Genomic DNA, 27476 nt, shown 5'->3' with positions numbered 1-27476 from the left:
GGCTGCTATCTCCTCCCTTTCTATACACTCCAACCAGGAAAATGAGCCCTTTCAGAATGCATGTCCCCCATAGAATGCACCCTATCTTCTTTTTTACAACTGCTTTCTCTCATGCCCTGGACCACCTAGATGTCTTGCATGTGATTCAAAACAACTGAGGAAAGGTTCAACCAGCCATAGATTTTTCTTTATTAAACTCTAGTTTAATAAGGTTGAAAGAATAATTAAACTCAATATCTTTAATCAAAATACTGATTTAGTAGAACTATGGCTATGCCTGCATGAAAGTACAAAGTTCAATGGGTGGCTTTCATAGCTACAAAGAGATCTTGTGTCTGTGTCCTTATGGAATCTAGGAATGAGGATTATTCTTACCATCTACCTGACTTGCTTTGTCTTCATTCAACTCTGCTATGACAGGGCACATGCTCATTCTCGGTGTGCCCTTTCAAACATGGAACAAACCAAGAACAATTTCAATGAGACACTTCATATTATGGCAAGGAAACCAGAGTGACAATCTACAGGGAGATACTTGGATGGTGTGTTTCTTACTAATTCTGACCTGTCTATTCAAAATGGCCAAAGAGGAAATAGGACTTTGGATTTTCAGAGCACTACAAGAATCTGTAGTGGTCTACTGGATGATGACTAAATTCATTTTCCCTTCACCTTCATGGATTTTCCTTCTACCCACTCATTTAAGTCAAAGTCTATATGATTTCGGCATAAATTATCTTGCAACAAATAAAGATGGAAAGGAGCAGGTTATTCTGAAACTGTCCCTTTTTGCATTCCTAACAGCGTGGTAGTATGCCATTCCATTCATATTGCCTACTTTGTTCAGCTGAAAAACAAAGATTTCAATAAGCAGAATGAAACATGCATTTTACAATGTGGCCAATGAGGGAATTTATTTTTCTTGACTATACATATATTTGCTACAAGGAGTTTGTTTTTAATCCCCCCCAGAGGGTGGGGTGGGTGGGAGTAAAAATAAATGCTTATTAATTTTAAAAAATTTGATTTTAATTTTAAAAGGAACCAGTTAAGCAGAAAATTATACATATAAGAAAAGAAATTCTTCTTTGTTGAATGAGAACCTCCTTCCCACATCACTAACAGCTGTACCTTACAAGTGTAATGGGCCACAGATTCTGAGATACTGTGGGGTGTTTTTAAGCCTGTGGGATAAAAAGAGATATGGAGTCACCTGTACGCAGTAGAAGGTGACTATCAGGGGCTTAGATCTATACTTGAGAACTTCACTTCTTGTAAAGTAAATATTTATGGCATCTCCATGCTTATTCTAACATCCTTGATCTGCTCTGCAACAAACAAAATAAGCTTCTAGTCAGGAGCCCTGCATCTGGCTGCCCTAGAGACTTGATTCCTGAAGATAAGAGATACTCACCTGCAAGGAAGACAAAGAAGAAAAGGATGAGAGACCAGAGAGTTGCCATCTTGGTCATCTTGAACGTAGCTCCCCTATCTGCTATGTACTCTGCTCACACACTGACACGTACCCAGAACTCCTCTATTGACAAATGGCAAGAGAAAAACTGGAGGGAAATTCATAGACTCTGTCACTGAAGGGAAACCAATGAAAATCACTTTTGAGAAATTATCAGAGATTTGATCAGAGATTTTCTGAAGTTGAGCACCCAATGGGGAATTATCAGTCTCAAATAGTATCTGGGTGACAAGAGAATGAGGCGGAATATGTCCTTGTAGTGTGAATAATAAGACACTTCTTTGGGACAGAATCTCCCATTGCCATCTTTCATACTTCAACAAACATCTAGTGTACTTAGAATATAATGGACTCTCAACAGTTGTTTGTGGCAGTACATTGAATTGAATTTTCTCCACTATAGTATAGTGGAATGGACACTGTCCTTGGCAGTGGAACATATGAGCTTGAGTTCCAAATATGATACTAGCTCTGTGGCCCTGGGCAAGCCACTTAACATATATTTACATCAATTACTTCATTTGCAAAATGAGGGCAATAGTATTGACGTTGTCAACCCCTCAGCATTGTTCCAAGGAGAAAAAAGGGAAAGCTTAAAAATCCAAAGCATGATAATGTTGATGATAATAATGACATAACTAACTCCCTACCCATTAAAGCATTCTAGAAACTCTCAAGGTGACTTCCTTAGATAGAAACTGCTATGACAATATGACAGTTTCTCTCCTGGGTGACAATAATCCTTTCACTTGTAGTCTACCTAAATCCAGTTTCTCCAATTCTGAATATTTAAAGCTCCTCATTCCCCTTGGGTTCTCAGCTGTCCATTGCTATTATTTAATATCAACAATAAGAATTTGATATATTGAGGACATGTAATATCATTGTGAGAATTTCTTCTACAGAGTCAACTCTTCTCTAACTTAATCTGGCACCAGGGGGAAAAATCACTCAATGGCCAAACTGAAGAGGAGCCTTTTGGAAGCTGAATAAGGTTGATCCTCAGACAGAAGACATACAGACCACCTATGGGTTCATACTTGAAGACTTTCAGTCTTAATAGGACCCAGAATTTGCTTTCCAATGACACAGCCTTAGAGAATTCAGGGTCATTTATTTACACATATAACACTGGGACACTACAGTAGAGCTCTCGTGTAAGAGCAAAATAGGAGATTGATTAATTATTAGCAATAAACTAGTGCTTATTATATTTACCTTACAATAGACTACAATGATAATAGTAAAAATCCTTCTTGATCACCAGCCAAACTATTGGATCTCAAACTATATCCCAAAGACATTTGAAATTCAGTATATCTATAAAATAATTCATTCTTTTCCTCCGAAACCCACTCCGCTTCTTAAATTCCCTATTACTGTAAATCGACAGGGTCAGAGTCTGCCAAAAAAAGTCAAAAACAGGCAGCTAGGTGGTGCAGTGGATAAAGCACCGGTCCTGCATTCAGGAGGACCTGAGTTCAAATCTGACCTCAGACACTTGACACTTACTAGAAGTGTGACCCTGGGCAAATCACTGCACCCTCATTGCCGAGAGAGAGAGAGAGAGAGAGAGAGAGAGAGAGAGAGAGAGAGAGAGAGAGAGAGAGAGAGAGAGAGAGAGAGATCATTGGTAGGTACAGAAAAAGCAGTTTCAGTTCAATGATGAGGTTGGAAGACATACTGCAGAGGGTTCAGAAGAGGAGAGAAGAGGAAGTACAGGCACAAGTTGTACATGGCTTTCTCAAGGGCTTGAATTGTTAAAAGTAAAAGAGATATAAGATGATAGCTAGTAAGGAGAGTTAGATCAAGGATTTATGAAGGATGAGGGAAACATTGCTATGCTTATAGATATCAAAGGAGCATCTAGTAGGTAGGAAAAATTGAAGATTTATAAGATAGTGGGGATGATAGAGGAGGCGATCTTCTGGTGAAGATAGAGGGAATGGAATCAAAAATGAATATAAGGGGATTTGTCTTGGCAAAAAGTATGTGTAAAGAACCAACTTGGGGCAGCTAGGTGGCACAGTGGATAGAGCACCGGCCCTGGAGTCAGGAGTACCTGAGTTCAAATCGGCCTGAGACACTTAATTAACACTTACTAGCTGTGTGACCCTGGGCAAGTCACTTAACCCCAATTGCCTCACTTAAAAAAAAAAAAAGAACTAACTTGATTCCTGGTCTTCTTGGCTGTAGGGACAGTACTTTATTCACTATGCCATACTACCTTTCAGTTGATCCTCATGACAATGCTGTAAGGTAAATAAATACTGGTTATTACTGTTTAATGTATGAGGAAACGGAGGCTGTGAGAAGTTTAGTGACTTCTGCATGTCCTAAGGAAAAATTCAAACTCATGTCTTCCTGACTCCAAGTCTTCTGTTCTTTCCAAAAAAAAACAAAAAAACAAAACCAAAAAAAAAAACCACAGTCTCTAAGAAAAATTAAATATTAAAATAATAATAATAGTGGGCTACCAACTTGTCCTAATATCACTTCTATCTGGATCTCATTGAAAACTATGAGTAGAACAATATGATTAATACAATAATCTTGAAAAGCAGCCTGACATAATAGATGGACATTGACCTTGGAGTCAGGAAGCCTAAGAGTTCAAGTATTACCAGTGACACATGCAAGATGTGTGAACATGGGCAAGTCACTTCACTTTCCAGGGCTCTGAGCCACTCTCAAATTCTATAAGTCATAAATTTCCAGTAATCATTGATAAAAAGAAATTGTCAGGGCAGCTAGGTGGCGCAGTAGATAAAGCACTGGCCTTGGATTCAGGAGGACCTGAGTTCAAATCCAGTCTCAGACACTTGACACTTACTAGCTGTGTGACCCTGGGCAAGTCACTTAACCCTCATTGCCCTGCAAAAAAAAAAAAATCAAAAGAAATTGTCATACCAGAAGTTCCTCACACCTTCGAAATTGCAAGTCCAAACTAAGTATACACACACACACACATATGCACACATGCATGCACACACAGACGCTGAGTGTAAGAATACTGATTGGGGGCTCCAAGTTATGTTAGTTTTCTGATGTTATTTCACAGAACTTTACAAATTTTATAGGTGTTTCTGTCATCTTGTGGATTTAACTCCAATCACTCTAGACTGAGCATGTATCCTTTTTCTCTTGAGATTGCTAGATTGGAACAGTATCTGAAGAAAAACAATTCCACCCTCTTTTTGATCATGTGACTCAACAATTTGGTGGTGGTGGTATTTGAAACAGGAATTCCCTGTCTCTTCCAAGCTAAAAGTGCAGCAGCGACTCATGACCTGATTGCAAAGAATGTACAGAAGCTCTAACTTACTGGTTGTTTGTCCTGCCACAAATTCGTCCCACTCCAGTTTGTTCTCCATTCAGCTGTTGAAGTGATCTTCCTAAAATTCAGATATTCCTAAAGCACAGGTTTGACCATGTCACTTCCCTACTCAATATCCTCTGGTGGCTCCCCATCACCTAGCGCAGTGCCTAGCATATAGTAATCACTTAATAAATGTTAGTGATTGACTGATCTGCTCTGTTTTTCTGATGTAGGTTGATTCACTCCTACCTAGGTAGTCTGGTGACTCCTATATATTAATGACAGACTTAGAGTGAACACCCTATGAGTTTTGTCTCTACTGAAGCTTAGAACACCCAAACTTGAGTGATCCACCAGCCTCACCCACCCCAATACCAGGGACTATGGCTTGCAACAGTTCACCAAGATGAAGCAATAGGTGTTTTTTTTTTCACTGAATTTTAATTTTTCACATGAAAGATTGCTCCAAGTCACTAATAATAAGAGAATTAAAAGTTGAAGCAACCCTGAAGTGAGTGAGAGTTGGAAAATATGACAAAAATCAAAAATAATCAACATAGGGAAGTCTATGGAAGGACAGGCAAACAAGTACATTGACAGAAGAGCTATCAATTGGTCCAACCATTCTAAAAATTATTTGGAATTATGGGAGGACATTCATTAAGCTGTTCATTTCCTTTGACCTTGAAATCTTACTCCTGTGCATATAACCCAAGAAGGTCAAACACAGAAAGGTCTCATAGTTACCAAAATATTCATAGCAGCAATTTTATTATCAAAAATCTGGAAACAGAGTGGTATCCTAAAGATTGAGTAATGACCGAACAATTTGTTTTGTGACATCAAGTATTTTGGTGGTGCCATAAGAAATGAACAAGAAGAATTCAGAGAAAGGTTGTAAGAGTTTTATGAACTTGTGCAGAATGATGTAAGCAGAACTAGGAGGAATATATACATAATTACTTCAATAATGTAAATGACGGGGGCAGCTAGGTGGCGCAGTGAGATAGAGCACCAGCCCTGGAGTCAGGAGGACCTGAGTTCAAATCCGGCCTCAGACAATTAACACTTACTAGCTGTGTGACCTTAGGCAAGTCACTTAACCCCAATTGCCTCACCAAAAAAAAATAATAATAATAATGTAAATGACACTAAAATGGGGTAAAACATGGATTCATTGATTAATGTTGGCCCCTCAAAAGAGATGTGGAAGTACTTCTTTCCTTATATTACAGTGATGGGGTACCAGAGGTATCTTGCATAGACTGTTAGATGTAGTCATTGTGTTGGTTGCTTTTGTTTACATGGTTTTCCTTTATATAAGGTTCATTTGGGGATGGAAATGTAATTTCCTGGAATGTACAAACTGTGTGAATATGACTTTTTTTATTAATCCATCAGAAAAAAATGTTTAACCTTACTAATAATCAAAGAATGTAAATAAAAATCACTCTGAAGTACTACTTCATGGCTCAAAATTGACAAACATAATTAAAGGTCATGAAATAGTTGGTATACTGTGGAGAAAGAGATCCACCAGATCATGGCTGGTGGAATTATGAACTTGGCTAATCTTTTGGGCAAGCAATTTGTCAGTTTGCACTAAAAGCTACAGAGATAGCCCTGCTATTTGACCCTATAATTATATTGTTGAGAAAACATTTGAAAGTGTTATTTTCTTTAAAGTTGAGGAGGGAGAGTTTATCTATATGAAGTTTTTTTCATAACAGCTTTATGTTAGAAGAAATAAAATGAAAATAATTCTGACTATTGAGTCAGAGGACCAAGGCTCAAATCCCAGCTCTGGTGCTTTTGTAAGTTCTACTCTGTTTTCAGAGAACTTGAGATAGACTTTTGGTTTTGTTTTAACATCTAGGATGACTGGTTTCATGGATTCATTTTTGTCTTTCCCATCATTTGGGTTTCCCATTCATTCTCTCCTCCATAGTGAACACTAATTCATAATTTGATAAAAAATAATTTTACCTTTATCTGAAGACAAAATTCATTATAAAAATACAGACAGAAAAAAAAAAGTTTTAAAAGAGTTAAGGGATAAAGCACCAGCCCTGGATTCAGGAGGACCTGAATTCAAATCCGGCCTCAGACACTTGACACTTGCTAGCTGTGTGACCTTGGGCAAGTCACTTAACCCTCATTGCCGCACAAAAGAAAGAGTTATGAACTCCAAAGAGTAAGCAAAGCTAATCTCCCATACAGTGATAAGGCAGCAGAGGAGTAAGTGGAGAATGTATAAATTCACCATGCCCCAGAAGCACAAGAAGACAGGCATATTCAGGCAAATAAGTTCCATCTTAGGAAATTACTTATTAACTGAATCAGTGACCCAGATAAGGCTCCAAATGCTCAAGATTATCTGGGGACATTGTTATCCCCCTAAAGTATTTAGAGGATCTAACCATCTTCTTGTGAATTCTTGTGGAATTTAGACCCTGAGTTTATTAAAGGTGCTCCACACATCAGCTCCAAACATCTTTGCCTGTTTTGCTTTTCACTTGATACAAAGTGATCACTGATCAACTCACTCCCAATTAAGATATTAATAGACTGCCTTATGTAGACATATTAGCTCTAAAACAAATATTCTGATCAAATAATCTCCATGTGTAGGAAATCTTACACTAATACATAAATCCTCAATATCTTCAATAGGCAGATAGGTGGCATAGTAGATAGATCACTGGACTTGGAGTCAGGGAGTCCAGAGTTCAAACCTGACTTCAAACATTTACTAGTTATGTGACCCTGGGAAATTCATTTCAATTTTGTTTGCCAACGTTTCCTTATCTTTAAAATGAGGACAATAACAACACCTACCTCCCATGTTGTTGGAAGAATAAAATTAGTGCTTTGAAAAAACGTATAGAGCTTATTATTATATTAGAGTTATTAGTATGCATTTATATCAAGCAAACAAAGAGAAGAAACTGTATTTAGCTTCTGGGTGTCACAAACTAGAAATTATGAAATATAAGCCTGTGATCATCTTATTACCAACATAAACTCTCATTTGACATACATACCCAAAGGGAAGCATGCCTGTACACCTCCCACTTCAGTACCTAGCTGCAGAAGGAGTACATGCCTTCACCCCACTGCAACCTAAGTGAGAATGTTATACACATGGATTGACTCTAGGATCACTGTCTAAAGGTCAGAACAGTTGCCCTTTACTCCCCCTGAAGGGTTCTCTAGTATGCCAAGGCGGGGGGGTGTTGTCTTCTTTGCCATCAGTTCTAACACCCACAAATTATGATCTCCACATTTTAGGAGTCCACTAACACCCTCATTCAATTTTGCCATTTAACTTCTGCTTAGCATTAGCAAAAGGACATTAACTTCGAAGAAGATACAGTGAGAACAAACAGACAAATATTTTTCCTCAACACTTTGGGGACATAATCCCCACTACCACCACCGTGTCACCAGGGGACTCCCAGAGACCTGCGGTTCTCAAGCAAATACTCCATTCCCCACATCTAGAATGGAAAAGTACAAAGTACTGATCAAAACCTCAGGCCAGTTTCTCTAGGACATGTGGCTAAAGTTGGAAGAACACAGCTCTCGGGGCCTCCTCAATTGCTGCTTGGTTGTTAGTGAAGGAATTCTTCTCCCTCAAATGAGAAACCAGAAAAAGCTGAGATGCTGGGTTGGAACATTTTAAACCAGCTACATAGCCAATGGAAACATTGTCTCCTAACCACATGGTAGGCCAACATAGAATGTTCACCCATGTTCCAGTCTCCAGGAAACAGGTTCCTAGTTTCTACCACATGAATAATGCAATCTTAGATGGTCCAGGCATTCTTCAAACCACCATTACACATGCCTTCCATGTTATATGACTTTGCTACTTTGGACCTGACAAAGGTCACTTATACTACATCCCCAGTGTTGATTCCCCCTTGCACCCCAGCTTCTAGTTCACATGTTCCTATTAACAGAGTGATTTGCACATACAGGATGATAAAAATCATCTAACCTATGTCTAGAATCACAGCTTTGAGCTCACACCTGCCATACAAAGAGTGTCCACCTGTATTTGCAAGCATTAAGGTTAATATGACATTGAATTGAGAAAGGGTTTTTCGTTACCCAACAAAGTATAAAGAGCTAGCACCTAAGCCTTTTAGAAAACTCCCTTTCCTTTTCTAGTGGGTCTTTGCCTCTCTGAGCTCACTCCTGTCTTCTCAAATTGCACATCTTTTCTTCTGAGCCTCACTCTTCAGAAAAGCTAGTAAAACACTCAGGGTGGCTATTGAATCAAGGAAAAGAATCCCTTCTGGTGAGCACTGCATTCTCTGCAAGATGCCTGCAAGATGGTTTTCAGACTTCTGAAGCTAGTCTAGTTTATATTCCTCTACATACACATGCATATGAAAGGAAAACAGAGTCAGGTACCTCCCTCCCATCCCTCTGATCAGCCTCTGCCTCCCACATACTTCTGTCATTTTGTGATGCCATGAAGAGACAAGACATTACTTCTTTTACCTGTTGCTTTTCCAGTTCCCAAAGGAATTATGGATTAAAACTGTTTATATTTAACTATCCTCCTTCCTCTTCAACCAGACAATATATGATTGTAGACCAGTGGGGATAACATTCTTGGGGAGATCAAGAATAACTTTCAGTGTTCTCATCCTTCCCATTTTCCCATTCCCTTTTTCATTCAGACAAAATTTCTTCATTCTGATGTTTACATCCAACAAAGAGGTCAACATGTCAGTGAGATTTTCCCCATCCCGTAGTTATAAGAGATTTACTATAGTTTTAAGTGATTTGATTAAAATAATGATCAATATATTAACAAAAAAATTGTGATTCACATAGATTGCATAAGGTTAGAAGGTCAAGTCCTTTTCCCATATTTCTCAATTTTCCTATGACATAGTGTAGTTGATCTTGTGATATCCACATTGGGAAATATCACAGGGTCTGGAGGTGGTCAGCAATCCTGTTCATGCTGCTGTCCACTGACCTACCAACGATCCACCCTATTGATATCAAAATGCTGATCCGCTGTTATTTCTCAAGAATATGTTCTAATTTTAGAAATGTTCCCCCAAGGGTATATAAACTCGTGTATTTTGTACTTCTGGGTCTTTCAGGCCCAAAGCCTGGTTGACCGGCTTTGTTAAGGGACAGGCCCCTTTCTCAATAAACCTATTTGCTACAGCCTGGAAACTTTGTTATTTTCATTCTTCCGTCGGACTTAAAATTTTTTCGCGACAAACAGAATAAACAAACTTTTATACAAACCAAAAATGAAATTATCTTAGGAAGATCACATTCTACTGGATGCCAAGTTCATTCAATGGTCAGTTTATTATTATTAATATATACATACATTATCATCACACTCATCCGCACATTACCTCTGCCACATTTTTGCCTGCTGTGCACAAGGCACCATTGCAGATGCTCAAAAGTCGCCATAGATAAAATCAAGCTAACTCTGCCATCTACTCCCCACACTGGCAGGAAGTTCTTAAGAAATCAATCACCATTTAAGAACAAAACCACAAACTGCGCATGAAAGAGAAAACCATTATTTACTTCTGGTTATTTTTAAAGGAAATTAGAAAAATGTACTACTTCATTACTCTCCAAAATAGGTCATACCCAAGTAATGAGGGGAATTGATATATATTTACCCTAAGAGGTTTTATTTTGAATTTTGTCTTACTACAATGGTATCCCTAAAACATTCAATTCAATGTTATCATATCCAGGAGACTGAGACTGGTCACCTTCTTCCATCCAAGATGGGTCATTGATCCTTATGGGGTGTGGAACCCAACCTTAGACCATCTAAGAGAGAAAGACATGGTAACTTTCAGAGACAGTATAACCAAGAACTTCTATATCCACACAGGTAGTAGGTATTTTGTTTTGGACCTGGTAGTAAAATAAGGAAACAGAAATGTTAAACAAAGTTAATTTAAGAATTAGAATGGAATTTACTCTTTTTTTTTTGCAGGGCAATGAGGGTTAAGTGACTTGCCCAAGGTCACACAGCTAGTAAGTGTCAAGTGTCTGAGGCTGGATTTGATAGGATTTGCTTTTTTAAAAATGTTTCATATGCTATTTCTATATGTGGATGTTACAGCCTCCATAAGTGGCGCCATGGCTCATGGCCCCATGGCCGTGATCCTAAGCTTAGGCACTGCTTCTCACATTTCTAGTTCTGTTGTCATCTCTGCCAAAGGGACAAAAGAGAGAAAGGGAAATATACATATAAAAAAGGAATTCTCAGAACTTTAAAAAATATATTGATAGGAAAAAAGGAAAATATTAGATTTTGTTGGTTTTTCAATATTCTGTGGCCCTTCATTTCTCTAAACAGAAGAAGCCAGATGAGGTTTTATAAGCAAACTATTTTAACTTTTCTAAAACAATAAGATGACTTTATATTACATTTCTGGAGATCTTAAACAATAACCCAAAAAAGGCAGAGAGAGCAGCAGCAAGGTTTGTGCTAGGTGATATGATCCACAAGCATTATCAGTGAGTGCATAATGAAGGCAGGGATGAGGGGAAGGAGCAGAGGCTGGTAGTTCTGCTTGAATTACCCAGGCTTTTGTTATTCCTTCTGGTTTCCTTTACTTCCCAGGTGGTCCTAGGAGTGAGGGGCACTAGCTTCCACATAGCTCCTGTGTGGATTTGGCAGATAGATTCCTCAAAAATGGTCTTGGAGGTTACAGATTCATATTCAGGATTTAAATTAGTTTAAAAAGAATGTTTTAATCCTGTTAGAAAGTTGCCCAGTGCCATGAGCTGAGTCAGCATCAATCGAGTGACGATCAAAAGAATAGGCTAAATTTTACCCAAAGCATTCTACTCACTTTTTTCTTGACTTCCTAGCTGTGTGTAGCAGCTCATAGCACTGTCTATACTCTAAATTGGCCTCAGTCTTGCCTGCCAGGAGGAAACTCTCTAGTTGCAACATCCAAATGGATAATATCAAAAAACAGAGGGAGAGGATAAATATCCCCACAAAAGGGGAATGGTTGAAGCCCAGCAGATGGTAGCAGAAAGCAACTTGCCAACCATAAGACCTAGAGAGAAACCTAGCATAGATGACATAATTAAAAGAGAAGACACCCAGAAGAAATGATCAGAAGGTAAAAGATTTATGCCTTTTAGAAAGCAGCAGAGACCAGCATATCCCCAGCTCTGTGGCTTTTACAATTTGAGTTGTCCTGGCCATGCATGTGCCCCAGACACACATGTCCCTAGTTGTGTACCCTTCACTTGATTGCTCTACCCAGGTGGGTTCAAAGAAGGCCAGGTGAAGCAGGAAGAGCCTTCAGCCTATGCCTCTACATACCTTGGGTTATATTTAATTTAGAACCTCACCTTACCCCCTGTATATAATTCCATTTTCTGCCAAATTTATGTCCCTCGTGATTTTATTCATCATGGCTTCAAAATTACAAAAAAAGTATATCTCTTCCCTTGTCACTTCCTTCTCTCTTCCTCTGTCCATCTCCTACTTTTTGTTTCCTTCTTATTCAGTGACTTTCCTTCTCCTCACTGTGCCTAGTCACTTCTTCACACTTACAACTCTTTCTCCTTTGCCCTATACTCCCACACAGTGGTCCCTCCTTTCTTCACACTGTTCCCATTTCCCTTCACCCTCTCTTTAGCTACATGTTTTTGATATATATGTATATGTTTATATTTCTATATGTTCTACCATCAGTGCCCTTTTCCGGACTTTGCACACCAACACCTGTTCTCAATTCTGATATGCTAGTGTTAGAGAGGTCTGATGGGATGATCAAGATGGAGAGGCATGGAGAAAAGGAATTTGTGAGCATAGGCAGGCTTTGACTCAGGACACAAAAATGGTAGAGTTTGAAAGTGAGAAGAGCCTGGAAGTTGTAGAACATGGGGGCTATTTTCTATGCCCCCTAAAGTAGCAATAGCATCACCTTGCCCTCCCAAGAAATCTGACCCCATTTTTTACCCTCCTTGGAGAAGATGAGAGAAAGATGGGGTCAGAGTGAGAAGCAAATATTACCATGGAACGTTAGAACTGTACATTTCATGAGGAACTTAGGAATCATGCAACATAATCTTCTTATTTTATGGAGGAGAACCAGGCCCAGAAAAACTCTAACGTGACTGGCCCAAAGTCATATTGCTAGTTTTTGGTGGAGCCCAGACCATAAGCTAGATGTCATGACTCCTATCTTAGGCTTCATATCACCTGATTTAAAAAAAGAATTTCCTGGTTTTAGATTACCAGGATTTCCTTTCCTAGGGAGGTCTTGTACAGGAAAATTATATCAGGAACCACCCCAACAGTGCTCTCCGCCAAGAAAATGAAGAGCTATAAGGAACAGAAAACAAAACTATAAGTAGATGATCTGTTCTGTGGTTTAAAAAAGTCTGAAATTTTATTAGAATTTATTTTGAGTAAAGATAAGATGACTTTCATGCAGCAGTAAAAAATAGGTGGTGGGCAGCTAAGTGGTGCAGTGGACAAAGCACCGGCCCTGGATTCAGGAGGATCTGAGTTCCAATCCGGCCTCAGACACTTGACACTTATTAGCTGTGTGACCTTGGGCAGTCACTTAACCCTCACTGCCCCGCAAAAAAAAAAAAAAGAAAAAGAAAAAGAAATAGATGAATATGTGAACAGCTATATCATTGTACCCAAAAATGTACTGCAGTCCTTCTAATGTAAGGAGTAGCTCAATATGGGTTTTCAGGGAGGAAATCCTCAAAAAAGCTGACAATGCAGCTATAAAGCCTATAAAAATATGGAGTCCCTTGCTTCCCGTTTCTATCCATATCTGCAAACTAGAGCCAAACTTCTGTGTAGCTATAGAATAGGAAATTGAAATAAGGACTGAAAATGAAGATCTGAGGAAAAGGTATTCTACTTCCTTTCCTTCTCTTCTTTCTTCTTCTGAATGATATAAGATCTTCCAGCAAACTGCTATGGTTCTCTTTCATTTCTTCATTCTCCTCTCCCAATTCAATGTGTGAAACATCTTCATAGATGACCTCAGGGAAGAATTTGCATTCAGGCTGGAATCTGAGGGGAGAACATAAATGTAAAATATTCCAAAAGCTTCCTACTTCTTAAGATAGTAGATACTGTGGCTAAAAGGAGAGACAAAGACTGAGAATGAATGTATACCCATATATACATATAAACCTATCTATATGTGTGTGTTTGTGTGTCTGTGTATTATACATTTATGTTTATTCTTTTTCATGCTGTGCAGGGTTTGCTGAAAATTTTTAACAACCAACTCTCTATAAAAAATGTATACACAACACACTTTTAATTTAATCTGTATCATTAACATTTTCTCCATCACTTTCTTATGTCCAGACAATCTACAAAATAACAAATCAAGCTCTGATCTATAGCATTTGCTAATTTGCAAGGTGTAAATGCTCACTGTGAAAATTTAACAATCAGCTCTCACAAGCCAGTTCAAGCTGGCCCCAGCATACATACATATGTATGTGTATTATGTATATGTGTATATGCATGTATATGTACATATGCATTCCATATATTTACACATGCAAATACAATCAAAACTAGATGGTTGTTCACCCTATCTTAATACTTCTCCACTAGAGACAGAATTTCCATGAATTTTCCAAGGCTCTCTCTTTTATCACTTTTAGTTTTCCCATCTTTAGTTAAGCTACATGGTCTTTCCTTACATATTCCCAATAAAAGTGTCTGTTTCTTTTGGCACTTTCTGATTCATATTTAATAATTCCTCTATAAATCCTCACCAATGGTCTCCAAGAGGTCTTGACTCCTATTTGAGAAACATGGGACTGGAGAAAGTACTCTAGAATTGCCATTCACCCAAAGCTGGTTTCTTAACCAGGGTCATGGGTGTATGGATAGATTTCAATTGGTCCATGATTTTTACAAATATTTTGACAACTGTACTTTAAAAGAATTGGTTTCCATTCTCATCTTATGTATTTTATTTTATAACTTTGTTGTGAGAATGTATCCAAAGGCTTCCCCAAACTGCCAAAAATGCCCACTGACCAAAAAAGTTTTAAAACCTCATAACTATAGAAACCTGTGAGAGAGAAGTGAGAGAATCTTATCAGGGAAATACCAAGTCTGCCCAGAAGACCTAACATAACTGTTGTGTGATTCTAATAGGTAATTGATCCAAGAAGCAATATGAAAACATATCTAAGGGTTTCTGGTGACCTCCAAATACATATAAATAATTAGCAAACTTTAAAACCCCTTCTGCAAAGCAAATATTCTTACCCTCAAGAAGGTTTAATGAGCTCACAGAGAAATAAGTACATTCTCCCAATATCCAAATCAATTCAAAACATAGAAACCATAAATCCTAATGTCTTCACAGTTCACCACAACAATCACAAAAACACAAAAACTTCAGAATGAAATAATGATTATATAAAGTACAACGAGATCATCTAAGATACTTCAGGCCCTTTAAGATGATCATTACATAATTGTACTCAGAAGATTTTTCCCAAATTCAGAAGATTCCAGATATGTTTTAATAAAAGCCCTTTCCTTAGCCACTAAGATTACCCAATTCATCCTGTGCACAGCAACCACTTACATTGGCAGGATCTTTTCAGAGCACCCAGAAAAAGTAAGATGAGGCAGAAAAGAGTTCCAAGGAGAAAACTAATGACAACAGGAAGTGTAATTCCCTTCTGATGGAGCAGCAGGATACCTTAATAGGGATGAGAAATCAAGGGAATCCAGAGTGATGAGTGCATGGGCCTCACCATAGCTACAGATATCAGCAAACTGCATGTACTCAACTCCTTTCACATCCCTCTGATGGGAAAGCCAACAGTGAAGGGCTTCCTTCTTGCACATGTTCTTGGGATATTCTATCTGGGTCACTGATTCCAAAGAATTCTCAGTAATAATAGTTCACATTTATGAAATACTGTATGCTTTATTATTATTATTATTTTTAGTGAGGCAATTGGGGTTAAGTGACTTCCCCAGGGTCACACAGCTAGTAAGTGTTAAGTGTCTGAGGCCGGATTTGAACTCAGGTCCTCCTGACTCCAGGGCCGGTGCTCTATCCACTGCACCACCTAGCTGCCCCTTACTGTATGCTTTATAAAACACTTTCCTCACAATAACAACAAGAAGGGGTTGCTAGTGCAAGGCTTATTATTTGTCTTTAGTGAAGGGAAAACAGACTTGGAGAAGTTAAGGAAGTTGGACATTGTTAGTCAATAGGTATCTGAGCCACAATTGAAACCCAAGTCTTCTGGCTCCAAGTTCAATATTCATTTGACAACACAAGGCTAAGGATGAGATGACAATTTTGCCTGAGGAAGATGAGAAAGTGCCAAGAGAGATCCTTGGTGCAAGAATAAAATGGTGCCTCTTTCTCAGTCCACCTCCTCCCCAAGCAGTTTCTCAAATCCCCTTTGTTTCTCTAGTAAGAAGGGGAGGCTCTCTGGGACTGATTCATTGTGAGCAGCCTCTCTTGGGTCTATAGGTCTCATACCCTTCACTCCTGGGATTTATGAACCACTGTGCTGTTGTTTACAGTATTAAGCCCCTTATTAAAATGTTGTACTTGCGATATAAGCCATAAGCTCCTGCATGCTTCAGGAGAGAGTAGGAATAGTGCCCAAAGCAGCTGAATACCATTATTGCCATTATGATGATATCTTAAAAGGGTGACTACCCTTGTCAAGATTATTTTCAACAGCTAACCCCAGTCTAACTCTGTCCTCACACTGAATATAGAAGTCTACACCATTTTCTATTGAGAACTGTATGTTAAGCTGCCACAGTACCCTCTGTCACCCAAATTCTTCCTTTAATGCTATAATCCGTGCTATTTCTGACTTGGATTTTTCTCCCTAATAGATTATAAAATCCTTGAAAGCAAAGACACTCTTTTGCCTCTTTTTGTATCCCTATTGCTTAGCACAGAGCCTGGCACATAGTAGGTGCTATATAAATGCTGATTGATTGCCCTGAGTTTATAGTTCTGTGACTTGACAGACACCCAAAGCTGCATTCATGGTGGAAGACATAATTAGAAAAGTTTGCACATAAGGAAATTGGGTAGAAAAGCACAGGGCTGGGGATGTTAGACTGACATCTAGTCACATGATGAAGAGGAAGGAATCCACAGATGACTGTGTATTTCTATATTCTTTAAAAAAAAACTGGCAGCTAGCAGGGAAATACATGTGAGAATCTTACCTAAGGGGATGGGAAGGGGGGCTGTTGTAAAAGGAAATTTTCCAGGGATGAAGCCACTGTCATTGAGGTTAAATGTCCAGTCGAGAGGAGTTCAGCTGGAGTAGAGCTACAAGGAAGTAGGAAGTCAGAGTCTTCTTGCAAGGTGATATTGGGACCTTCTTCATGTGTATGCACCCTGGGTAAAAACTCAACTCCCCCCCCTTACAACTCTGCTGTTGTCACCCTTTATGCAATGCACACTCTTCTCAGGGACTTGGCTCTCATCAGAGCAATTCACACCAGCATCTTCCTTGTGGTAACAATCACTGTGTCCCCAGTGCTCTGCAGGACAGTCCCATAGAGACAGTTCACTCCCCTTACACTGTACCTCATCCAGCCCAACAGTCCCTGTCCCTGGTCCAAAGTCAGTCTCTCCCAAAGCTGATGCAGCTGAGCCACAGCCCAGCTGCCTGCACATAACCTCAGAATCTTCCAGGTCCCAGGAATCATCACACACTGTTCCCCAGGAGCCGCCATGCCAGACTTCCACTCGCCCAGAGCAGCTGTCCTCTCCATCCCTGACATGCAACCTGTTCATCCCTGAAAATTAGTCACTGGTGTTACTGAAAGGACAAGAATCCCTGAGGGCCAGACAGACAGACTCACAGACAAAGGCACAGTAATAGATCCTTGTGCATTCCTCATAGGCTGAACAGTTGAGACTCTCTTCATTTTCATTTGATTTTTTTCTTGGCCTGTCCTATAGGAATAAAGTGTTGAGAGATATCAGGATGAAAGACAAAGACCTCCACTGAAAAGTAACAGTCTCATGCCCTGGCAGGATCACATCTAGAGTCCTGTGTTCCATTTGAGCACCATAGATATACTAATTTACAGTAGGGTTTGGTTCAAAGTGACTTGCCTAAGGTCTCACAACTTATTAAAGGTGGTACCAGGATGAGAATCCAAGTTTCTTGACTCCCAAGTGTATGTTCATTTCATGAATTTATATTTTCTCCCTTATTAAGGTCAGGTAATGGTGAAGACTATAGAAGATATCCATGAAAATTGCCAAGAGATTGCCCCAAACCCCAATTTCAAATGTCAAATTGGAAAATTTACAAATGACAAGAGCACACAGAGAAATAGTAGCTTTTTTAAAATACCTAAATCATTTGTATTTTATCTTTAGGCAGTGGAAAGCCATAGTGTTACCACAGAGAGAAAAGAAGCTTGAGTTATGAAATCAAGAAGACAACAGCTTCTGCCAAGAGCTCTCTTCCAGTTTTGGACTCCCTATTGGTGGCAGTTATAAATTCTAGACTTCTGAACTGATGATTCTAAACTGACAAAGTAGAGTGTACTAAAGTGAGAGTGAGCAAGAGAGCCCGATGAGACTTCATCATAGCAGAAAAGTACAAATCTGAAGAGCTTGGTTGGGTGGATGGTTTTCCTTAAGTATGTATTTTTGAGGGGACATTCTGGGAAGAGGACAGAGTAGATCAAAAGTGTCCAGGCTCTCCATATTTCCTCCACAGACAGAAAATCACCAAGAAATGAACATAGGGCAGCAAAAATCAAGAGGTAAAGAAAGCTGTTGCCCTCCTAAGACATCTTGAGAGGACCTCATTAAAGACAAGACCCCCAGGGGCTGAGCTTTGGCCTAAGTGAAGTGTAGATACCTCCAAGCCAACTCCACTGAATCAACAAACAGTAGGCCCTGGAGTAGCTCTGCTGAGAAGTGGAATAGACCTCAAGAAATTTCACCTCAACTTTAACCTCATGAACTTTTATCTAAGTTTTTACCTAACTTTTGTCAACTTTCATCTAAGGAAGAGCTGACAGCTAATTGGGGGAAGATTGAAGGACTCCTCACTGTTTCCTGAAGCCAAGCCTAATCATGCTGATCAGAAGTGATTTGGGGCTGTGGCTGTGGGTGAAGAGGAGTGAGCACACGGCCAGTGAGTGCAGTGCCACAGGGAGCAAGAACATTTTGGGGACAGTGTGGCTGGGGTCCCTCAGACTTAAGGAGGTGAATTTCTAAGCTTGACCACACACACACACACACACACACACACACCAGACAGAATTCAGAAAATAACAGTAAGGAAGACCCGAGGCCTAGGGCTTTATTACCCACAAATTGGTATTAAAAGATGATTAATATAATAAACTTCTAAAAATTAAATAAAATAAAAAAATCATAAGCAAAGGAAAAAGAACCTGACCATAGATAGCTATTTAGGTATAAAAAAGAAGATCTTGGTTCATATTCAAAGGAAGATAGTGAGGTTAAAAATAAGTCACTCCTAGCCCAAAGAGTAACATAAAATGGCCACAAGCTCAAAAAGAGTTCTTGGAAGAAATTTAAAAAGAATTCAAACATCAAATAAGACATATTTAGGGGAAAACAGAGAAGAAATGAAAGCAATCCAATAAAATGATGAAAAGAAAGTTAAACAATTGGAAAAGGAGGTCCAAAGTCTTAAGGAAGAAAATAATTCATTGAAAACTAAAATTTGGCAAGAAGAATGACATTATAATGCACCAAATGATGATAAAGCTAGAAAAAATAGAAGAGAATCTGAAACATATCATTAGAAAAACAAGTCTTCTGGAGACCAGATTGAGGAGAGAAAATATAAGAACAGTTGGACAACCTGAAGGTTATGATCAAAAGAAAATAATCTAGATGCAATATTACAAATAATTATTAAGGAAAGTTTCCCTGAAGTTCTAAAACTAGAAGGTAAAATAGAAATAGAAAAAAATTCACCACTGGAAAGAGATCCCAGGAAGAAAATTTACAGGAATGTCATAGCCAAGTTTCAAAATATTGAAAGAAATAAGAAAAAAACAATTTAAATACTGGGGTAATACAGTCAGGATTTCACAAGACCTATCAGCTTCTACTCTAAAAATCTATAGATCTTAGAACATTGTATTTTGAAGAGAAGGAAAGCTGGGATTGTGTTCCAGAATAATTTACCCAGCAAAACTGAATATAATCCTGAATTAAAACAAATGGAAATTTGATGAACTGAAAGACTTTCAGGTACTTGTAACAAAAAGGCCAGAACACAATGGAAAATATGATATAAAAGATCTAGAAGAAATATAAGGAAAATATTAAAGACTATAATGTACTCATTAAGGACAAACATATATATATGAAAATGTTATCAGTATTCTTAAAACTATCATCATTACTAAGGTAGTTTGAAAGAAAGGTTGGGGCTGAGTTGTATGTGAGGGGGTGATTCTAAAAAAAAATAGAATTCGGTAGGAAAAGGTTGGGGGGTCAGGAGAAAGGTTTGGGCTGGATAAATAGACCTGAAAGTTATCTACATGGAGACTAATTAAATCCACGGGAAATTATGATACCAACAAGGAAAATAATATAAAGAGAGTCTAAGATCCCTAGGGGACACCCAAGGTTTGTAGGCACAACGTGAATAAAAATATGACAAAGGAAGCCAAGGAGTTATCAGACTGATAGAAAGAATTTAGATACAACTCCAGAAGATTAGAAACAGCTGAGCTTAGCACTTCAGTAGAAAGGCTAATTAGTTAAATGAGGAAATAACCAGATTATAGGCTTGCTCTCTTTCCAAGAGAAGCCTACCAAGAGATCTCTAACCTGACCTTCCCTCTCCGGCGATAGCTTTCTAATGTACCCGTCTCCCTTCAATGAATCTATTGCATGAGGGGCTCTATCTCCTACCACAAGATGTTTTCCTTGGCTGTTTCCATGTGTGACAGACCTTTGGAACAGGCCCAGTTCCCATAGCGTGGAGACTCCTGGACACGTGCAGATCTCCTAACATGAGGTACTCTGCATCCCTGACCATATGGATGGGAATAGCCTCCTCTCCTGCTGCTTAGTCAGAACGGGATTCATCACCAGCCATGGTGAGACACTCACTTTTTCCTGGCTCAAATTCTTTCCTAAAGATTGCCTGCTGTGTTCAGGGGATGAAGAAAAAAATGTTCACCCACTGAGTGAGAGAGGAAGGAAGTGCTTCTCACCTTCACCCTGATTCCAAAAATTAGGTCTGGGGATGTTTGTCTTTGTCCGTGTCATTTTCCTTTTTTCAATGTTGGTAACTGAGAGGTTTGAGCCGTGATGACCTTCGACTCAGAATTCCAGGCAAGATGTTGCACCGAGCGAGCCAACGGGGAAGCCCTGAGAAGGCAGGGAGTCTTGGACTCAAGTCTGAGGGAGCCTTTGGATTTGGAACTTGGGACTGTGCTCTACAGAAATCAAATTAATCTTAGATCCCTTCTCTTCTCCAGAGATTGAGATTGTGGAGAAAGGATTATGTTTTCCATGTGGTGGGGAAGTATGTATGTATAATTATTGCTATATTTTTGAAGTAAATATTCCTTTGTAAAAGTTAATCTGACATTACAGATGGAACTGACATACAGGGAATCATTCCTTTACAATAAGGGAACACCATCAGTGGGAACTGGAGTAATTGCAGGACAGCCTAGATAACGCCCCTTGATATAAATCCCCTTAAGAATCCTGAAGAACCCTGGGGGAGGGATGAAATGTAACCTATCTGGCCTGACAGTGGGGACCAGGGTAGTCAGTGTAACAAGTACAAAGTATCTTGTATCTCGAGTCTCTTTAGCCCCTCTCCCCAAGATGATATTGGACTTTAAAAATTGATTTGAAAGTATGTTTTGTGAAGTTTTCCAAAAAATGGTTCATTAAAGTGCAGGGTAAAAAGATTCACAAGGAACCTAAGATGAGTAAGGTGTCTTTGATTAAAAGTCATTTTTGATAGAAATATTAAAAGTGTCCTTGGATCCTAAGGGAGGCGTTTCAGAGACATTTGACCAGACTTCAAAGATAAAAACATATGTTTAACTAAATACACACACATACACACACGAGTTTTCTTTTGCAAACTAAATTCATTGAAAACTGCATGTTTTACGCAGTATGTTTTGTAACAAAATATTGACGCTCTGAGGGTTCCTGTACCATCGAAGAGTCGACACTGTAAAAAGGTCCAAGCAGTGTCACAGGGTGGAAACTAGGTTGCCGTGACATCAAAAGTAAATTGCTTCAGGCAATGTGACATATACAGGGAGTCAGAGAAAGCAGGATTGCAAATGGGGCAGAGGAAAGGGCTTATTCTGTTTTTGGCTTGCCCTAACAGTAGCTGGACCCAGAACAGAACATCATTGTCCATAAGAGAAGCTGTCCATTTATACTCAGAGCCTTTTGGAGTTCTTACTTTGTACTCTAGAACATAGCCAAAAGGAAGAGATTGGAAATCAGTGAGAGAATGATTGCTCACATATATCAAACCTGTATCAAATTGCCTTCTCAATGGGGAGGAGGGCAGGGATGGAGGGAGACGGTTTGAATTCAACATTTTTTTAAATGTTAAAAAGTGTTTTGGGGGCAGCTAGATGGCGCAGTGGATAGAGCACCGGCCCTGGAGTCAGGAGTACCTGAGTTCAAACCTGGCCTCAGACACTTAACACTTACTAGCTGTGTGACCCTGGGCAAGTCACTTAACCCCAATTGCCTCACTAAAAAAAAAAAAAAGTGTTTTACATATAATTATAAAAAATAGTTTTTAAAGTGTAAGCATGGGGATGGAGGTGACTTGCCCGGGGTCATATAGCTAGTGTATTGGGTAGGATTTGAATCCAAGTCTTCTGACTCCAAGTCCAGTGTTCTACCTACTACACCATACTAGCTATATTTATGGCTAGACTTGGCATCTGGGTGGTGGCACAGTTGGAATTGGAATTAGGAATAACTGAATTTGAATCCTGTCTTAGACACTTGATGGTTATGGGACCCTAGGCAAGTCAATTAATCTTTGTTTTACTCAGTTTACTCATCCATAGAATGAAGACAATAACATCTACTTCACAGGATTGCTGTGAGCAACAAGTGCTTTGCAAAATTTAAGGAGCTATATAAATACTAGCTATTGTTAGGATTGCTATTGCTATTTTTATTGATACCTTGCTGAAAAGAATAATGATTTTGAGGAAAAAGATTTTACCTTTCTTGGGAAAGAAAAAAGAAGTATCTGTGTTTGCTTTTTCCCTGTATCATGTGTATCTTTGGGGTAATCTTAATTATTAGGCTGGGCTGGGCTCTATACTGCCTGAGGTCTTGTGACATAGAACCATTATAGTTCATCTCTTTGGTGCTCTTGGTGCCTAAGATCAAGACATCATTATCTGTGACAACTTCTTCTGATCCCTTCCCTATTCACCTGGGCATGCCTGCATCTGAGATTATGAAACACTCACAATTTGTCACTGGAGAGTCTGGGAAGGTTATATGGGTCCCAGGGTAGCAGTTTGGGGAAACACAAGGAGTGGTTGCATATGCCATGTTATAGGAAGAGTATTGTGTACAAGTGACCTGACTAATGAAATAGGCAATGGTATTCCTTAGTTGATATAAGCTAACTTTGAAAACCCAGGACCAAACTTTTGAAACAAACCTGGTTAAAGTAGTTTATATGGGCAAACTGAGGAAATGAAAAAATTCTAGATCGGGAAGCATCCTCTGAAAAAGAAGAGGACCTTTTTGTACGTGGACTAGCATCATTTTGAAGCAGTTTCTGGTACTTTGAGTGTATTCTTGCATGAGGCAAGATGTGGCTGCCCTGGTGTTAATTATATGACAGAGAAAGAAAGCATTAATAAGAAAGCACAAGTGAGTTCTGCTGATTGAGTCATTAAGGGTTTGGGACAAGGAGTTAACACTTTTAAGAAGTATTTTTAAGATTTTAATACTTTTTATGACAAAGATTACTCTGAAGTCTAAATAACTTAGAAAATAGAGGTACCAACAACAGAAATAGGGACTTGGGAGCATTAATCTACCCTGACATGTTATGGTACTCAATAAGTTTCTACATGGCTTTTATATTATGGAAATAAATACTCTGAAAATGAAATTACATTTCTGACTGTGTTTTACAGAATTCATCAAAGATAGACCGAAATAATTTCAATGCAAGCATCATTAGAAGTTATGAACTAAAAGTCAGTACCTCCCAAACTATCCCAGAGAACCATAGACAGACCAGAACAGCATCCTCTTTGTGTCTGCAGTCATGCTGGCCCCAGCTTTGGGATGGGCACTGCCAGAGTTCAGACTCATTTCCAGAGCAGTTCAGCTCATCTAGCCAGATGGGCTCAGCACCTGCCCCATAGTGAGCAGCCCCCATGGCGCTGAGGACCACACCACAGTACAGCTGTCTGCAGACCACACTGGCATCAGAGAGGTCCCAGGCATCATCACACGCCATGCCCCAGCTGCCATTGTGATAGATCTCCACTCTCCCAGCACAGTGACCATTGCCGATCACCAGGTGGATTCTTCTGCTTCCTGAGGGACAAAACCATAATTTGCATAAATAGGAGATACCAGGTCACAAAAAAATAGAAAAATGTAAATTAAAGCAACTCTGACCTCAAATTGACCTAAAAAACAGGAAAATGACAAGTGCTTGAGGAGCTATGGGAAAACAGGCATTTTAACACACTGTTGGTGGGGCAATGAACTAGTACAGTCATTTCAGAAAGTAATTTAGAACTATGCCCAAAAAGTCACTTAACTATATGCCCTTTGACCCAACAATATCACGACTCAGCCCATGCCCAAAAAATATTTTTTTAAAAAGAGGAAAAGGACTTATCTGTACAAAAATATTTATAGCAGCTATTTGTAGTGGCAAAGAACTGAAAATTGAGGAGTGAGCATCAGTTGGTGGGTGACTGAAAAAAATAATAGTATATAGGTGTCATAAAATACTACTGTATTAGCAGAAATGAAGGGAAGATTTCTATGAACTGATGCAGAATAAAGTGAGCAAAAGAAACTAAAAACCTTAGGAACTCTCATCCATGCGATGATCAACCAGAGGATAGAAGATGCATCATATTACCCACATCCTGGCACTTAGTTGATACACTAATTATGCAGAATGAAAGTGTTTTTAATGCTACATTATGTTTAGGCCAATGTAAGCACTGGAGACTTGTTTTTCTTGACTGAATATGTTTCTAGGATCTTGTCCCTTTTTTCCTTCTCAGTGGAGTGGTAGGGGGAGATGGGCAAAAGAAACAATTAATGTTAATTGAAAAATTGAAAAAAAATTAATTTTTAAGAAAATTTATAAGCTGAGAAGGATTCTGAAGGATTGGGTATGTACTCACCTGAGCAGATGACACCAGCATCCTGAGTGATCCCCACTGGAGCCAAGGAAGATGTGGAGACATTACACTGGTTCAGCTGGGTCTCAGTGTACACACACCTCACAATGCTAAGACCCATGGGATGCAGGAGGGATAGAGGATCTCTATGCCTTTCCACAATAGAGCTGCCTCCACTCCACCTGGCTCCATTAAGTTCCCAAGCAGCATCCATGACTCAGCCCTAGACTCCATGCAAGGAAATCTCTACTCTCCCATCACAGTGGCTGTGTCCATCCTAAAGGTAAGAGAATCTAATGCAGGGAAATAATAAATACAGCAAATCTAAAAGGAGATCGATCTGGTGTGTATTGTAGGTAATGGGGGAGAAGAGTGAAGAACTCTTCCTCAGGAATAAGGAGATTAAACTGTTGCCACTGACAATAGTTTAATAGAATTCTATGTATCTTAGGGGCAGCTAGGTGGCACAGTGGATATTGTGTCAGACCTGGAGTCAGGAAGACCTGAGTTCAAATCTAACCTCAGACACATACTCTTAGTAGCTGTCTCATTCCAGGCAAGTCATTTAACCCTGTTTGCCTCAGTTTCCTCATCCATAAAATGAGCTGGAGAAGAAAAGGGCAAAGTACTCCAGTATCTCTGCCAAGAAAATCCCAAATGGGACAAGAAAAAGTTAGACACAACTGAAAAAAAATGACTGAACAACACCAAATGTATGCTAGAAAGGTGGGCATGCAGAAAGCAATAGAGGGGAGCAGAAACATGGAGCAGGCATTCAAAGATAAGACTCTTCATTGTTAGCAGAAAGCAGGGATCTTTCGTAACGATAAAAGCCACTGGGAAATTGTTTTGGCAATGTGGGGACATGACCATAGCCGAATGACCCTAGCTCAGTAACCAATCAATGTATAGTAAACAAAGTTCAAAGACGCATGTTTAATTACTGATTCAGACATATATTACTTGTATAGCCAAAGAAAAACAAGTCACTTCATCTCAATAAAATTCTGTTTCTTCATCTATAAAGTGGGGATAATATTCTCTCTTCCTACTCTGTGTCTGTTTCTAAGGAAGTGCTTTATAAATGCAAAAGTGTGATAAAAATGAAGAATTCTTAGAATGTCTATAGTAGTTAAGTATAAAACCACACTAAGACATATTACTAACAAACAAACCAGCATGAAGGGAGTTTAGTATTTTTTTTTATTTTGGTGGACTGAATGAAATAGGGGAAGAGATCAGCCACTTTTTCCATCTGAAATCCATTTCTAAAAGCTATAAAAGCTACCTCTTACCATATTATGGACCTTGTGATTAAATGTACCACAGGATAGACAGATATAACCAACCTAGAAATATAATCACTCTTAAATTCAACTATAACTCTGGTGTTTTTGTGAAAAGGTTTATATATTGTATATCAGACCACCTCCACCAATATGATTCCAACTGGGCTAGAGTAGGTCTGGAGGAAATCTGGGATTTAGACCTCAATTATCACATAGGTCAAACCTCAGAAAAGACAAGTGACTGGCCCAGGGTCACACAGATAATACAGCCACAATTCCAACCCAGATCTTCTGACTACAAATGTAATGCCCTTTCTATCATGCCACACTTCCTCTGCATTTCCCTGTATGAACTTGTTCGCTCATCCTGGTATCTCCTTCCCTAAGGATCCTCACACGAGCAGCCCCATCTCTCTGTATCTGTCTTTGTCTCTGTCTCTGTTTCTATTTGTCTTGGCCTTGGCACTCACCTGAGCAGATGGCCCTGGCTACATTCCCTGTGGCACACACAGATGCTCCCAGCATGCTCACTGGGCAATTTCACAAGTAAAGATCTGTCCCTATGCAATGAAATCCATCAGGCAAGCCAAGTCAACTCCTTCCCCAAAATAGCCTCCTCTTGGAGCTGCCACTGCTTGGCCACTGTTGAGATGATGGCAGAGGACGGTGGCATCTTGTAAATCCCAATGACTGGCACAGACTAGCCCAGACCCCCTTCAACTGGACATCCACTCTCCCTAAACATCTGTTGCTGCCATTCACCAGCCTGGACTCTGGGGAGACAAAAAAGGAACTTTTCATAGGGATATTACCTTCAAATGACAAGAGATTCCAATAGCTAAGAAGGTTCAACATAGGACTCTGTTTCTGATGGAGTGAAACACCGATTGTCACAGCACAGAAAACATGTTATATTTTTTACCAAATGCAAATCATACAGACACAAACCCCATCCCTTGAGTC

At 39.2% G+C, this 27476-nt stretch overlaps 1 protein-coding gene across 1 annotated transcript in view; it reads right to left on the bottom strand.

The window, feature by feature from the left end:
- The window catches only part of LOC122738234, an 89705-nt gene that overhangs the window by 17971 nt on the left and 44258 nt on the right, over positions 1–27476 (bottom strand). The window contains 10 exon segments of the mRNA XM_043980292.1: positions 376–445; positions 1132–1184; positions 1527–1695; positions 17243–17619; positions 17710–17776; positions 24060–24397; positions 25228–25517; positions 26980–27100; positions 27103–27215; positions 27217–27325. Coding sequence (XP_043836227.1) covers positions 376–445; positions 1132–1184; positions 1527–1695; positions 17243–17619; positions 17710–17776; positions 24060–24397; positions 25228–25517; positions 26980–27100; positions 27103–27215; positions 27217–27325 — 1707 coding nt within the window.

This window comes from Dromiciops gliroides, chromosome 2, assembly GCF_019393635.1.
Source record: "Dromiciops gliroides isolate mDroGli1 chromosome 2, mDroGli1.pri, whole genome shotgun sequence".
Classification (NCBI taxonomy): Eukaryota; Metazoa; Chordata; class Mammalia; order Microbiotheria; family Microbiotheriidae; genus Dromiciops; species Dromiciops gliroides.
The sequence above is the reverse complement of the archived record's forward strand: the minus strand, read 5'-3'. Positions and strand labels throughout refer to the sequence as shown.